The 16992-nt window shown below is 33.8% G+C and overlaps 1 protein-coding gene across 1 annotated transcript; it reads left to right on the forward strand.

Annotated features, from left to right (window-relative positions):
* The first annotated feature begins 10597 nt into the window (after positions 1-10597).
* On the forward strand, positions 10598-16118 carry LOC137745928 (ATP-dependent 6-phosphofructokinase 5, chloroplastic-like). Its single transcript, XM_068485963.2, has 13 exons — positions 10598-11139; positions 11228-11318; positions 11652-11725; positions 12374-12485; positions 13004-13099; positions 13258-13359; positions 13463-13537; positions 13987-14127; positions 14245-14361; positions 14451-14555; positions 14824-14904; positions 15274-15402; positions 15552-16118. The coding sequence occupies exons 1-13, from the start codon at positions 10844-10846 to the stop codon at positions 15717-15719; spliced, it is 1587 nt and encodes a 528-aa protein (XP_068342064.2). The 5' UTR covers positions 10598-10843; the 3' UTR covers positions 15720-16118.
* Positions 16119-16992: the final 874 nt, after the last annotated feature.

The raw sequence follows: 16992 nt of genomic DNA on the forward strand, positions 1-16992 counted from the left end.
GGTACTGGGCGGATGAACAACTTTGGAGAAGAAAGTATTTCAATCCGATATCTGCAAGTTAGAGTTCCGAGGCTGTTTACATGGCTGTCGGATTCTTTACGAATATTGAGTCTGTACTCTTTTGCTTCTGCAAAGGATGATATACAGTCATACAACAACATATATATATTTTCTTTAGGAAAATCAGTAGTACAAATATTTTAAGATGAAATGAAAAGATTTTCTTATCTGTGAGATTCCAGGCGACAGAGGTGAATAGGATTTGTGGCGTTGTGCTTTCTACTGACAAGAGAGCTTCTCGTGCTGATAATGTGTTGTAAAATCGATGGTGTGTGCAGTGGAATAAAAGAAATAAGACACAAAATTTACAAGGTTCCTCTACAGTCAATGTGACTGAAGTACGTCCTCGGAGCAACAGTGGTGCTTCCATTATAATTTAGAATAATAAGAGTACAAAATAACTCTCTCTATTATCCCCTCTCCTCTTCCTCTCTTTTCTCTCTTGCCCTTCTTCTCTTTTTCTCTCTTCCTCTTCCGTGAACTTCTTACTTTCATCCTTAGGTGTATTGGTTCCATAAGACTTGCTTTTATAGAAGCAAATCACGAGCAACATAGTGCTTAGTGGCCAGCCATCCAGTCACCTTTATAACAAACATTTGATTATATTTTTCAGTTTTCATCCCATTTGGTGTGGAAAAACTTTGGAAATGATCTTAGAACTTTGAGATTTTATTCTATTTATTTTTCTGAACTTTCAATTTGGCTTTGAACCCTTTTTAAATTTTTAATTCTTGCCAATATCTTGTTAATTGTCAATTTTGTCACAATTTTCCATTAATTTCACCATGCTCAATGTACATGACCAACTTTTATTTGCAACACATCAATGAAATGCTACATTTGTAAAGTAAAATTATTAAAAACTTAGATTGTGATAATATTGTTATATGAGGACAAATTGAAAAGGAATTTAAATTTAACAAATAGTAACCAGTCATAGTGTTTCAAATTGGTAGGGAAGTGTCTTATTAAAGAGTTTAAAATTGTCCTTACCATGATTCTAATTTAAATATTGTTGAAATTAGTGATTTTGGATTTATGTAAGATAAGTTTTTCCGAATAGATTGAGACTATGCTTTGATACATTTTTCCAAATGAATTGAGACCATCTTCTGATACACAAACTGTTTGCATAATGGTGTGATTATTCTTTATTTCAAATTGAGTTTAAGTACTATCATTAGGTTGTGCAATGCCTTCAACTTATGCTCAAGTGAGAGAATCAAGTGTTCGAATGTGAGCATAAGTCTGACGGTATTTAGGTTGGTTAATTAGTTTTGAATTATAATTCTTATGATGTTTTAAAATCATTTCTAACTTAATAAGGTAGTTGGTGGAATTGTAGGATAATCAATCCTAGTGTTGCTTATGAATCTTTTTTAAGATTTAAGTTTAACCATTTCTAGTTAGATGATGATCATGTTATTTAAGGGCCGTCTCTAAGATTTCAGGGGCCCCGTGCCAAATTGATAAAAGGGGCCCTTCTTAAGACAATCTTAAAAAAAATAGAACAAAGTATTGATGCTAAAAAGCAATATTGAAACAAACTTTAAAACTCAAACTAATCATCGGTTTCCAAATATCATTAAATGTAAAGAAAGGTACAAGACTAACCATATTACTAAATAATCAACAACCAGTTCAATCTTAAGAAACCAAATGATCAAAATTTAAAAAAAGTCTAGCATTGAAGTTTCACTTAAAGATGCTTCTGCAAAATCATCAATTAAACATTCATAAACAATTTTTTCTAAAAAACCACTTTCAATCGATATCAAAGCAAGTCCATTCAACCTTTCCTGCAACATGATTGATCACTAGTATGACTTAAACTTTAACTTTGAGAAACTTCTTTTCGCATATGCAACGGTAATAGGTCCAGTCAACAAAATTTTGTATGTAATGCTTGTAGTTGGAAAACAACACATCCTTTTTAAGTAGTTCAATATCTCAGTGGATGTCTTCATTTCTTTCAGCAAACGCTCTCGTAAAAGCTTCAACTCTACAAAATAATACAACCCCATCAACATCAAAGAAGTCACCTTTCTTGAGAAAGTTTTGAAGATGATCACAGTAATCTTTCAATTTATCATTGTCCATCGAATTCAACATTTCTAAAGTGAACAAAAACGTAAATATATCATCATATGCTTGATATTCTTCAAATATTCCATTTAGTGAACCAATAGCTTGATCTATAATATATAAGAAGTAATGAACCATAAAAGATGTTGGACCAATATTAGAAAAAATATGAAAAATAACAATATAATTCCAATGATAATAATCATAAAGAAAATCACAACATCAATAGTATACAAGATTAATATAAACAACTAGAGAGAAAATTAGAACAATTGACAAACTTGGAGATTGAGGCTTACATAAATGCAATGTCCTAAAGACAGAATTTTGCCCTTACTCTTGTGATTGTAGTTCGGTAGGCGTCCGTCTCCCAAAATTCAACAATCTATAATCCGAAGTCGAAGCACTTCAATCGTAGGACTCTGGCGAACTTTATATATTCCGGACTCTCAAGACATGACTCGGAATTTGACAAACGAAGAATGAGAGAAATAGAGTGGGGAAACCCTATTTCTCAAGAGTAAAAATTAACTATAATTTTGTATATTAATGATGATGGATTCATGAGTTTATATAGCACCCAAATACTTCTTGTTAAAGAGACATAACTTTTCATCTATAAGTATATATCATTTGACAAGGGAATGTACCTAATTAACATAACCTTTCTAAGAAATATGGTAAACACTATTTTCATTCAATTATAAAAAATTTATATTATAATATATAATTTCCAACAATCCCCCACATGAAAGAAAAATTCAGAAGAATTTGAGAGTACATGCGGACAAGAGATGCATCGGGAGATGTGTCTTTTGGACTTAAACCTACCTAGTGAATACTTATCGAATTTACTTGGTAACGCAGTGGATGTGGAAGATCTTGAATTGTTCATTGCAACAGTAAACCGAGACAATAAGCAACACACATTAGTAATCCTAATATATTACAGTTCATACGGTTGTGTTCATTTTGATCTTAAACAAATCCTGGATTCATGAGAGTTTTAGATAATTTAGCCATCTCATTCTCATAGAAGCAACCAACTTGTACTCTCACATAGGTGACCACTGATTAAGAATAGTCTGTTTTATTCCTCTTATTTGTAAGATATCATTGTCATTAAGCATAAATATACACCCTAAAACTTCTGCAGACAACACACTTCTTCCATCATAGGAATGAGGTATATAGTGTCTTAACTTCTTTGAATCATGCTCAACCAGTATGCTTATTGAACTTAGACCATAGGATCTCCAATTAACTAAGTTAGGTTTCCACTTGACTGATTCATTAGTTATGTTGGCTTTAGCCTCATTCCGCTTGATGATCAACTTACTCTTTAGTTCAACCTTTAATAATTGGATCCACTACTAGGTTGACTATCTATAATGGTGTGCACAATTCATCGTATGAAATTATATTTCATATGAGAGTAGTTGTTTTACAATGTCAAATCCTCAAAAATACATCTTTGGACTTTAGTAAGTAATTTGCAATCCCTTGAACATACTCCCCCACATTTAAGGTATTTGTAGGAAGGTCTCTAACCTCTTTATACCTTAGAAATCATTTATCATAAAATATGTTGCTTATGATCTCTTTTATCGTGCAAATTACTCTTTTCAATTTAGACATTGTTCTTTCCCATATTCGATAGAGCATCACATTATATGCATTGGACTATATCTTCTAAAAAATATTTTTCATGTCATTGCATGTATACCCACCTATTTACTTTGACGTCACATTGTAAAAAATTCAATTATCTAGCATCTTGAATCATTCACGTACATGTGGATCTACTTTGCGTATTGTAAATTACACTCCATGATAATGTACCTTAAGTACCTTAAAACCATGGCTAACTCGTCAAAACAACCAAACCTAATTTTGCCTACTAAATAAGCCATATTTGTTCTAGTGCACTTCTATAAGAAATCCCCACAGTTTCAATGTCTTATCTCACTATTTTGGCTTTTCTAGACAACATTAGGTTATGTTATGTCTCTAATCCAAATTCATTGACTTTCTTATCGAGACTTGGGTTATGGCAACACTCGATTGGTTTGTAGTTTCCATCACATAACTTCCTTTTAAGAAGTTATTGCCAATCATTCTAGGCTCTACCAATGTTCCATTCATCTCTGTAACTTAATTATGGCACCATACTCTAGGGCATTCGTGCCTCACTAGCCATTATAAGAAAAACTCTTCTTGGCTTGCATCCTTGGGCAGAACCCCCACCATTCACTTGTTATTTTTCTTTTTAAGACAAAGATAACACATCCCAACTGAGTTTATACGCTAATATTCTATGGACAACAATGTCAAATTCATTGCCAAACATGACTAAATCATGAGCCATGGCAAAACTCTTCTTCATTGTGTTTTGCTCAAATGTAATAAAAACCATGTACCTATGGTTCTTAAATAAGGCATAGATCAATCTGCTTTACAAACATGGTCAGGCCTTCCAATTATATCTTTGGCCTTTGATCTCATCTATGGATATCGTCATACTCATTTCATTTCACTTGTATTTGATACATGCTACTGCCACATGCCATTGGGATATTAATTCTAGGTGCAATGCAGTGATCAATCCAAGTTTTTATTTTGGCTGAGAAATTTCAATATGTTGCATACTTGACATATATTCAAGCATCATCTAGAATCCAAACAAGATTTGGATTTGCCACTGAAATGGAGAAATCCATTCAAACTATAGCCATTTCTGGTTTCAGCCTACATACATATATATGCTTCTACTCACAAAATCAAAGTTTAGAGGGTGGTGGTGCTGAATCGAAACAGTATACCCTTTCATTGCAGACATTACAATGGTTAATGAGTCAACAATAAAGTCAAGAACCGCTAAGCGGTTTCCATGCACATTATGCACATGCATTATTTATCCCTACTTCTACCCAACTGATTGGTTAAAGCATCGAATGCCTTCTCATGAAGATATCTAGGCCACTTGTCACTAACTCGTGAAATAATTTAATCTCTCTATTTATATCAAATTTTCAAATGAAATATTCATCCCAAAATAACACAAGTATATTGTATACTGTACTACAAAAGTCATTGACCCCCACATAAATTATGTCAGATGTGCATTTAAGAAAAGTGAAGACAATCGTAAAATTCTTAGACCATCAAACACAAACCAAATAACATCATGGAAATATAGTCCTGCAAATCATATGCAACGCTTCATTTCTACCCAGACATGCATAAGAATGTTAAATATCAGTACCGCAGTTTTATGAGAATTGCTCTATGGGGTTAACGCTTCATCTCTACCCAATTAAATTGCATACATTCATATTTTTTATTGTTCCAAATAATAACTTATGTCTTTAGATTGTTGGAGCAATATTAGAAAATATGAAAAATAACAATATAATTCCAATGATAATAATTATAAAGAAAATCACAAAATCAATAGTATACAAGATTAATATAAACAACCAGAGAGAAAAGTTAGAAAAACTTACAAACTTGGAGATTGAGGCTTGCATAAATACAATGTCCTAAAAACATAATTTCGCCCCTATTCTTGTTCTTGTAGTTTGGTAGGCGTCCGTCTCCCAAGATTCAATAATCTATAATCCGAAGTCAAAACACTTCAATCTTCGGACTCTGGCGAACTGTATATATTTTGTACTCTCAAGACACGACTCAGAATTCGACAAACGAAGAATGAGATAAATAGAGTGGGGAAACCCTATTTCCCAAGAGTAAAAATTAACTCTAATTTTGTATATTAATCATGATGGTTTCATGAGTTTATATAGCACCCAAGTACTTCTTGTAAAAGAGATGTAACTTTTCATCTATAAGTATACAACATTTGACAAGGGAATACACCTAAGTAACATAACATTTCTAAGAAATATGGTTACACTATTTTTCACATCCACTGCGTCACCAAGTAAATCCGATAAGTATTCACTAGGGTAGGTTCAAGTCCAAAAGACACATCTCCCGATGCATCTCTTGTCCGCATGTACTCTCAAATTCTTCCTGATTTTTCATTCATGTGGGAGACTGTTGGAAATTATATATTATAATATAAAATATTGTAATATATAATTTTAATAATTGAATGAAAAATAGTGTTGACCATATTTCTTAGAAAGGTTATGTTATTTAAGTGCATTCCCTTGTCAAATGATGTATACTTAAAGATGAAAAGTTACATCTCTTTAACAAGAAGTACTTGGGTGCTATATAAACTCATGAAATCATCATCATTAATATACAAAATTATAGTTAATTTTTACTCTTGAGAAATAGGATTTCCCCACTCTTTCTCTCATTCTTCGTTTGTCAAATTGCAAGTCGTGTCTTGAAAGTACAGAATATATAAAGTTCGCTAGAGTCCGAGATTGAAGTGCTTCGACTTCGGATTATAGATTGTTGAATCCTGGGAGACGGACACGTACCAAACTACAGGCACAAGAGTAGGGGCGAAATTATGTCCTTAGGACATTATATTTATGCAAACCTCAATCTCGAAGTTTGTCAAGTTTTCCAACTTTCTCTCTAGTTGTTTATATTAATCTTGTATACTATTGATGTTGTGATTTTCTTTATGATTATTATCATTTGAATTATATTGTTATTTTTCATATTTTCTAATATTGCTCCAACAAAAGATTCATCCGCTAATTATTCAGTTGATTGGGATGATTCGTCATCACTTTCATCAAAATGTCTTTTTCTACGAACTTGACGCTTTTTCAAAAACACAGAATCAATTTTCATTTCAATAATAAGTTTTTTGGCATTAATCATGGCCTTCGCAAACCCAGTTTCTCTGTACTTTTTAAAATAAGCAATCAATCATTGTACTTGTTCTATAGCAACATCATTTAGATTGCAAGTCTTTTCTAACCTCATTAACAGAAACCGATATTTTGTACCAAATAGTTGTGCCCAATAAAAACTCAAAATTCCTAATCTCATATGCTGCCAAAGATTTAGATGCACTTTTTGTTACTAAGTCATTGTCACTTTCTGCTAGTTGGAGTAAAACTTTTTTTATTTGTACAGGATTGAATTGAATTGCTTTAACACTTGCAACATGGCTTTTCCATCGTGTGACCGATAATGATTTGAGAGTTATTCATTTTATATTTTCTTTCAGAATCTGCCATCATTTTATAGAATTAGCGAACAAGCTGTAAATACATTGTACTGTTTCAAAAAAGTCTTTAGCTTTGCCACAAGAGTTTGCCATATCACAAAGTGTTAAGCTGAGATTATGGAAACTACATAGAGTACACATTGCCCAAGGATTTATATCCAAAAGCCTTTTCTGCACACCTTGGTGTTTCCCTCTCATATTTAATCCATTATCATATCCTTCCCCTCTCACATCACCAATATCAAGATCAAGAGCTTTTAATACATTTCGTAACTCTTCATACAATCATTGTCTAGATGTGTTAGTCACATTCAGATACTGCAAAAAATATTCTTTTACTTTTACTGGAGTACTATTCACATCCACACATCTTAAGATCAAAGTCATCTATTCTTGGTGGCTAATATCAGGAGTACAATCAAGTATATTTACCTTCTTTTATTTTATAGAATGATTGAAGCTTTGATTTCACTTGATATCAACAATATCAATTCATTATGTATGGTATAACTAAGATAATGGTAACGAATCTCATTATTTTGAAAACATTGAAGATGCTTCTTTATCAGTGAATCAGATTTAGCCATCATTTGAACAAGGCCCATAAAATTTCCATTACTTTCTCCATAGAGCGTATCTTTCGTTCCACGAAATGCCAAAGTGTATTTGGCTAGATATTTCATAATGGAAATCAACCTTTGTAGTAACTCCCTCCAATGCTCTTTTTCTTTCTTGACCTGGTCTTGCAGAACTTTGTCAATTGTTTCATGTTTTTCCAATCTAAGACGCAAATCAATCCAAGTGGTCATGTTCGAGATGTGATCAGAACTAGTTTCATGCTCTTTAAGTCTCACACTAAAATGTGTCCAATTTTTGTAGCCCTCATTTGCTATTTGACATTTGAGAGGCCATTGCTTGAACAATTTGCAACAAAAATAGAACACTTTATCAATATCATTTGAATACACTAGCCAATCTCTATCATGTTTCTCTCCATTGGACAAGTATCGAGTGTAAAATGCTGCATTAAAACGCCTATTAAACTGATCTTTAGGACCTTTCTCAATTGATAGATCTCTTACAAGACCTTTTTATGCTAACAAATCAATCCATCTAGGATCAAGGCTATCCCAAATTTGAGGATCATAAATGTTCAAGGGAATGGACTCACTCGGTTGTCCAGTGAAGACATTAGGAGCATCCTCATAACTATCATTCTCTTCAAGATTGTCATCAATTTTATCAGGGCTCAAATCATCAACTAATTTCTCATTGTCAATGTATTGTTCATTAACTAAATCATCTATTTAACTTTGTGGTTTTTTTTCTTTAACAAAGAACCTATCAATAGCTCATTTTTGAGACTGAGTCAATTGTTCAACCCTTCTTTTTCTTTGACGCTTTAAGTAGACATATAGATATTTTCTAGTAAGTGTCATCTTTTATATCTCAAACAAGATTAGTAAGTATGAACAATAAAACTTGATAGTCTGCAATGCGTGCGTCTAGTAGTTTTTATGATTACTCCCTCTTGTTGTGATGATTACTTGATTAATTTCTATCAATTTTGCCTTGAAAAGTATAAAAGAAAAAATTTATTATAGATGAGAAATACCTAAATTTTCAAATTCCAACTTCAAATACTTAAATTTGTAATTACTTATTTTAATCGAAGTTTGCATCACTCTGATCGCTTAAATTGTCTTTGTAATTTGAAAATTTTTATTCAACTAGATGAAATTATGATGTAGGGTTTAATGAATTGTGGGAAGAAAAAAAAAAACAAATGCAGTGGACAGAGGACTCAAAAGTAGCAAGAAGGGATGAGGTGTCTGAGAGAAAATAGACTCTGTTTGGACTTTGGCGTGAAAATTAAGAAAACAAGTGACATCCTAGTTTTGTGAAATTATATAATTTGTACGGAATTGATGGGTTGGGATTAGAGACATGTTAGCCTTGTGGGTCTACACCCATATATATATATATTTTTTATTTTTTTATTTTTTTATTTTTATTTTTATTTTATATTACTACATTTAATATAAATTTGTTTTGGGGCCCCCTTAAATTTTGGTGCCCTGTGTAAAGGAACTTGTGACGCTCACCCTAAGTTTGACATGGATGATTGTGAGCAAACAATTTTGTTTTTGTTTTGCTAGTTGGTTCTTCTTGTAAAGTTATAATTTATTTTTATGCTTATAAATCAAATTGTGTTTTGATTAAGCAATTGGTTGAATTATTATTGTATTATTTACTGAGTTTGAGTAATGTGAACGCCATCATAATTTGTTATTAACTGAAGCTTAACAATATTGTTGTTAAGTTTGGCCAAATGAGTGGTAGCGAATAATGTTGGTTTGCTCTATAAGTTCACATTGTTATGTATACAAATTGGAAATAGTAATCATGAACCGATTCTGTGTTATGTATAGTAGCAGAGATTTTTAGTTTTATGTTTTGAAATGTATGGATAGCTTGTATGTGATAGAGAACTCTTTTTATAAGACATAAGCAATCACTTCTATTATAATTTGAAGATTGTGTATCTAACTTGTTCATACTCAAGTTGGAGAATGGTAGAATATGAGTATGATAATGGGAGTTAGACCCGGTCACTGTGTTTCAAATTAGTATGAAATTGTCTTATTAAAGAGTTTCAAAGTTGTTTTAATTAGTTTCGGATTGAAACTTTAAATGAATCTTGATACTTAGCAATCATAGTAGGATTGGAATTGTGTGTCAGTTTCTTACACTGATTTTAATAGGGAAATCACAATATTTGTTTCAATATAAATAGTGTTCATTGCTTTTAGGGTAATACTAGAGATACTAAATTTGTTAGCAAAATTTACAAACTAAATGATGTGTCACCAATAGGAATGAGCACGTTAATCAACATTTAAGTAATAATTTAATCATCAACTTCCATTTCATTTAGTTTGCAAATTTTTGTCTACAAATTTAGTCTCCCTAGCATGATCCTTAAACTTAAACCCATTGTAAGTCGAGCATATAATTTTAGAAGAGGAAAATTTTAATATTGAAGTTAGCTACGACTTCATCTTTTTCGGTTTCCAAATAAAAAATGCTACTTAACAAATTTTTCATACCATATCTGTACCACATTTCTCAATTTTAATAAAGATGAGACCCACATTTATTGATAGTTTCAACACTATTAAAAAAAAGATACAAATATAATATAAAAAATATGACAAGTGTAGCAATACTCTTCCCGAAGTTCAAATTATTGTTACAAGTAAATCCTAAAAAACAAAAATATCAAAAAAGAAAACAAAAAGCCGGCTTTTCGCGAACGTTGAAAAGAGACGTGAAGGTGGCGGAGGGAGTTAGGTGACCAAGGCCCCACTCCCTCTCTGTTCCTGCTAATTAGTCAGCTCGTACGGCCCTCCCTCGTTGCTTTCGATTTTCCCTCTTTAATTTATTTCACTCTCCGTCTCTCTGTAAATCTTCCAACAGTCGCATTGATCGAAGAAGCAAACTCGGAACTTCACTGCACCTCAACATCTCCGTTTCATGGGCACTCTCTCGCACGCGATCGCCCCGCCGGGACTCGCCGTCCACCACCGCGCTTCTCACCGATTCTCTCCGCCGTCTCTGAGACTACTGACTACTTCCGGGGGAGTCGCCAAGAACAGCAACCGCATCTTCGCCCAGAGCAAGAGCCAGAGCCGGCAGCAGATTGATTTCAGCGATCCCGACTGGAAATCCAGGTTCCAGAGGGATTTCGAGAAGCGGTTCAACATCCCTCACATCACTGATGTTTTCCCTGACTCCGTTCCCATTCCTTCCACCTTCTGCTTAAGGATGAGGTCATTTTTTTTTTTTTTTTTTTTTTGTTTGATTTTATTTTTGAATTTTAGTTGGGAGGCCCTTAAATTGGTTGATATTATGTTGCAGGACTCCGGTGATCGAAGACTTTGCAGGTGGGTACCCGTCGGACGAAGAGTGGCACGGGTACATAAATAACAATGACCGGGTACTCCTTAAGGTAAACAAAGCACCCCCATTTTCTAATTTCTTTCAAATGTTGTAAAGTTATATTGTAATTTGAATTTGTTGAATCACTATGGAGCACTATATGGTGTACCGCTCGGTGTTAGTCATTCTATTCAGTTAATGACTAAATGGTTGACTCTTAATCTTGAGAAGTTGTGGGAAACTTATTTATTTGCACCTTCACTTGGTTACGAGATTACTCATTTCGGTTTTTGTTACTTGGATTGAACCCAGTTGAATGGTAATGGTATGTATGACTCCCATGCCAAAATCTCTAAAGACTGCTCTTTGTGTGTGTGTGTGTGTTTTTGTTCAATATGTACAGACTATATACTACTCGTCACATACGTCTGCTGGTGCTGAATGCATTGATCCTAATTGTACTTGGGTGGAGCAATGGTAAATATTTCTCTCAACTTTCTTTTGTTGTTTGTGTATTTCCCCATGTGAAGTGCTGAGTGTGAATAAGTTGAAGATGCTTTTAACCATACGGATTTTTAGAGAGGGCATATCTTTGCCTTGGATGTTTTCCAATGAGAAATGAAAAACAGAGAGTTTCTGTGAGTTCTGGTTGTGAATGGGAGACTGCTAGGTCAATGTTTCTAATGGTTTATGTCCCTGCAAGGCCATTTTGACAGGGATTGGTAGTCCTGTTGCAGGGTGAAAGCTCAAAAGGACGTTTGGTGAGTGAGCCATTGGACTAGTGGTTTCCTCATTCATGTTGCTTTTTTCAATATGTAGGATTTTGAAGAAATAGTCTTCATCCTTTTCAAATTACCATGTTTCTTTAAGTTAACCTAGTGTAGTACTTCTCTTTTCTTTGGCTAATACTATAGTCATCTTTTTAACTCTTTACGTAAATTCAGAATGGAGCGTAAATGCTTCCATCCATATTTTTCAAAATTTTCTGCATTTAGGCTGTGATAGGTCTTTAAAAAATTGCAACTTATATACTACTTATATATTTGCTTGCTTAGCATAGGTGATTCCAGTTTTTTTAATTTGAAAACTTCAATATATACTGAATATGATACTGAAAGTTTCCAGGGTTCATCGTGCTGGGCCTCGGGAAAAAATATATTTTAAACCAGAAGCAGTGAAAGCAGCAATTGTAACATGCGGAGGGCTCTGCCCTGGTCTTAATGACGTCATCAGACAGGTTATTATAACCACAAATAATTTTAATTTTATAGTTTTTCTTATCGTTTTTATCAGCACTGGCCTTGGAAGTATTGTTAGTAAATTTAATAATTCATGATGTGGAAGAATCTGTAATATAAACTTCTGATAAAACACTGTTTTCCATTTTCACATACTGATATAGAAGTATACGACAAACTAGGCGATTTAGGATTACAGATGGTATAAATTTTGGTAATAAGAACTTTAGAGAAGTGAGGAGAAGAGAGAGGAGAAAAGTATAGATGGAGCAGTCAATGCATAAAGGCTTTCAAAGATACTTAATTGTCATTCACCAAAATATCTACAAGCTACAGAGAACCTCAAAAGATTCATAGCAGTACTAAAAGACTTGTTAAAGAGTAAAAGACTCTTGAAATCTTAGAACAGATTTAGTCAGAGACCCATTCATACTTTATCTTGACGTTAACTATTAGTTTGACCTTTTGACTAACGCTTATGACATTCACAAATGGATCAATCGTATACGTTCTGCAGATTGTCATCACACTTGAAATATATGGTGTCAAACAGATTGTGGGGATTCCTTATGGTTACCGTGGATTTTCTGACAAAGAATTAGCTGAAATGGCAGTAAGTTCTTGTTTTTGTCTTGCAAGTAGCTGTCATATATGAATTCAACAATCTTCTCTTGCAGCCTTTCTATGCTTAAATATAAATATATGTTTTCTCTATTTGGAGAACACGTTTATGTTGTAGACTAATATGTTGAGACCGGATTTGATTCTCAGCTATCAAGGAAAGTGGTTCAAAATGTTCATCTTTCTGGTGGAAGCTTGTTAGGAGTTTCACGTGGAGGTCCCAGCGTTAGTGACATTGTGGACAGTTTGGAGGTGATTGCTTGAAAAGCTTCTTTTCGGAAGTTGGTAATATTGAAGCATCATGGTTCCCCTATAATTCATTGTCATGATCTATGTATTTGCGTGTTGATATCAGGAAAGAGGAATCAACATGCTTTTTGTTTTGGGTGGAAATGGCACACATGCTGGAGCCGATGCAATACACAATGAGGTTAGTTAGCTTGAGGATCTGTACTAATGGTACATTATGTCATGTTGAATCTGGTATTTATTCATTATTAAAAATGAATTTCCTAACATTGCCCTCCTAGGACTTGCATAAGGTATGGTTCTTTTGATTTTAGTACAATGCCATCTCTTACATGACAATGACCAAAGAAAATAATAAGGAAAACTTTCGGGCAGGAATGAGTGCACTATGCTATAGTTTGGGATAGTCTGTCTGTTTATTACTATTAAAATGTGTTAGCCAATACTGGTAGAGGCGGAGAAATGGTGTACTGGACATATATTCTGGGAGTATTTTCATAGGGAGTCTCATTTGTGACAATCTTATAGTCTTTGCAAGTCGTGAATGCTTGGTTTTATCATTTTCCTTAATTTTTGTAGGTTCTAATTGTTTTTTTTTTTTTTTTTGTCTTTTTCCTATTTTGCTTTTAGTGCCGTAAAAGACGGTTAAGAATGGCTGTAGTTGGTGTTCCGAAAACCATAGACAATGATATTTTGCTGATGGACAAAACTTTTGGTTTCGATACGGCTGTTGAAGAAGCTCAACGGGCAATAAATTCAGCATACATCGAGGTATGTGATATTTTTCTGTCATGTGTGGGTTTATGTTTCTGCAAGGGTTCTACATGATAAGCTGATCTGCAAGGGTTCTACATGATAAGCTGATCTTTCTCCTCAATCTTGTAATAGGCACATAGTGCTTACCATGGCGTTGGAATTGTTAAATTGATGGGTCGTAGCAGTGGGTTCATAGCAATGCATGCATCCCTGGCTAGTGGACAAATTGACATATGTTTGATACCTGAGGTACTTTGACTGCCTCCGTGCTAGTGATATATGCTATTTTCATTTATTTTCGACCCTCCACTGATGGTAGGGATATATGCACATCCAAGGTTCCTTTTCAAATACATGGCCCTCATGGTATTTTGCACCATCTGAAATACCTAATTCAAACAAAGGGATCAGCTGTGGTCTGCGTAGCAGAGGGAGCAGGGCAGGTGAGTCGGAATCATTATTTCAAGTCTTATTTTATCTTGTAGGTTATTGCATATATAACTTATCATGTTAAGAAAAAAGCTACATTTTTTTTCTTTTGGTTATAAAAAACTTGTGTATTTAACCTATCAAGGATAATGATCATTTCTTCCCTGGATTTCATGTCCAAATCTTTTTTTTTTTTTTTTTTTTTTCCGATTTTTATCTGGTTGATGTTTTTCTGGATTACATGGTGAGATTGTTGACTTCTATATGGTTCTTTTCGTTCAGAATTTAATACAGAAAACCAATGCTACTGATGCATCTGGAAATATGGTATTTGGAGATATTGGCGTGCATATTCAGCAAGAGGTTAGTGATTGTGTTTTAATGCAATAATGATTTCCATTGCATTTGAGAACTCAATTTTAGACTCGCATACTATCATTGGATTTTTTAATTTTTAATTGAATTTTTTAATTTTTATTTTTACCTCAAATATGAAAAAGCTATACGCGTATATATCATGATTGCTTCCAGTAGGCAATGAGTCTTATTAGGACTACTTGACGGACAAAAGTAGGATCAAGACTCGGAGCAGAGTAATAATAATTGACCATTTTTGTTTCTTTTCATAAGAAATATCTGATATTCTGATTATCCAATTCCACTGATTTAATTGTTTTGTTCATAATTTGATGAAACATTTTTGGTGACTATAACCATCTATTCTTCTGCCAGACAAAAAAGCATTTTAAAGAGGCTGGTGTTCCCGTTGACGTGAAGTATATAGACCCCACATACATGATCCGGGCATGTCGTGCAAATGCATCAGATGGAATTCTCTGCGCTGTGCTAGGACAAAATGCTGTGAGTCTCTTCCTCTCTCTCTCTCTCTCTCTTTCTCAAACACCCACATCTGCATGCCCATACACACGTAAATATATTTGCACAAGACCATTTCTTTCCTATTTTATCTCTTCTGAAGTACATTCAATATGTGTGCATGGCTACGACAGGTTCATGGTGCATTTGCTGGATACAGTGGCATCACAGTTGGCACTTGCAACACTCATTATGTATACCTTCCAATTCCAGAGGTCATTTCTCATCCCAGGCTGGTGGATCCTAACAGCCGAATGTGGCATCGTTGCTTGACTTCCACAGGCCAGCCAGATTTTATCTAGCTACGTAGGCCTCATCAGCCTCAGTTTTGAGAAATCTAAGTTTCGAAGAGTAAGTTACAATAAAAAGGAAATAACCAGCCTCAGAAGGAATCTGGTTTGCTCACGCATGCTGTAGAAGAAATAATACAAAACGATGATGACATCCCCTCCGCTAAATGTCTAGTGTATAGCGTAACAGCTTCAGAGTCCACTCCGTCGTTTTGAACATTAAAACTCGCCAAGTAATTGGTGCTTGGTTCATAATGTACATCATTTGTTGTATCCTAGAATCCGAATGAGGTTACTGATAAAATGAACCAGACCAAGCATACTGGATTCAAATATTAAAACTTGGGATGCCTATATTTACAGTTCTTCAATTTAATTTAGTTGATCGGATGTGGTGGGATTTCTACCAAATACTGATATTTTCTCACATAAAAGGCAATTTCTGTGTGGATGGAAAACCATCTCAGCTATTTGCAAAAGCAGCAGTGCACATTCAACATACTACTATGGTTGAATGTTGAGTGACTCAAATGTCACATGTATACTTTCATATAAGCGGCGACGCCATTATTTTTGGTGAAAATTTAAAAGTGCTTATAGTTTTCACAAAAGTTTTGATGTACTTCTAAAAAGTGTTTCTGGGAAAAACGAATGAGCAGAAGTGCTTTAATGTTTGTTGAGGCTGCATTGCGCATGACAGCCAAATTAAATATACTCATCCAACAAAGATATACTAGTTAATTATAATTAGTTTCTTGGTTTTGACTGGTCAATAAGATGCGCCTCAGCTCCCCTACAACTGTGCAATTTCAACATTAGCTTATTGTTTGATTTTGATTGGCTATTACCAAATGATTGTGAAATGACTCGTTTCGATCTAAAGCCATCTCCTACGTGCCAAAAAAATTGGAGTAAAAAATCATATTTGATTTTAAATTTGATACAATCGCTGTTCAGTGCCTTAAAAATATTTTAGTTATATATAATTTTAAGGTTAATTATTAAAGCATATTGAGGTTTAACTTCAAAGTTAGAGTGAGATCCTATTGAATTTCACAAAAAATTATTATTATTTCAAAATTTGTTGGCCAATTTCAAGTATTTAGTGTCATCATTCAATAGTAAACTTGTTGGAATTGTGCATTAAAAGCCAGTTTTATAATTTTTTATTTTTTATTTTTTTTTTAATTAAGTACGATATTCATTTCATGTGGGAACAACGTACAAACAACGAAAATGGTGCTAACAATGGGTCTCAATAAAAACCTTCCTGGGAAATAACTCC

Source organism: Pyrus communis, chromosome 15 (genome assembly GCF_041283825.1).
Source record: "Pyrus communis isolate YQ-2024b chromosome 15, ASM4128382v1, whole genome shotgun sequence".
Classification (NCBI taxonomy): Eukaryota; Viridiplantae; Streptophyta; class Magnoliopsida; order Rosales; family Rosaceae; genus Pyrus; species Pyrus communis.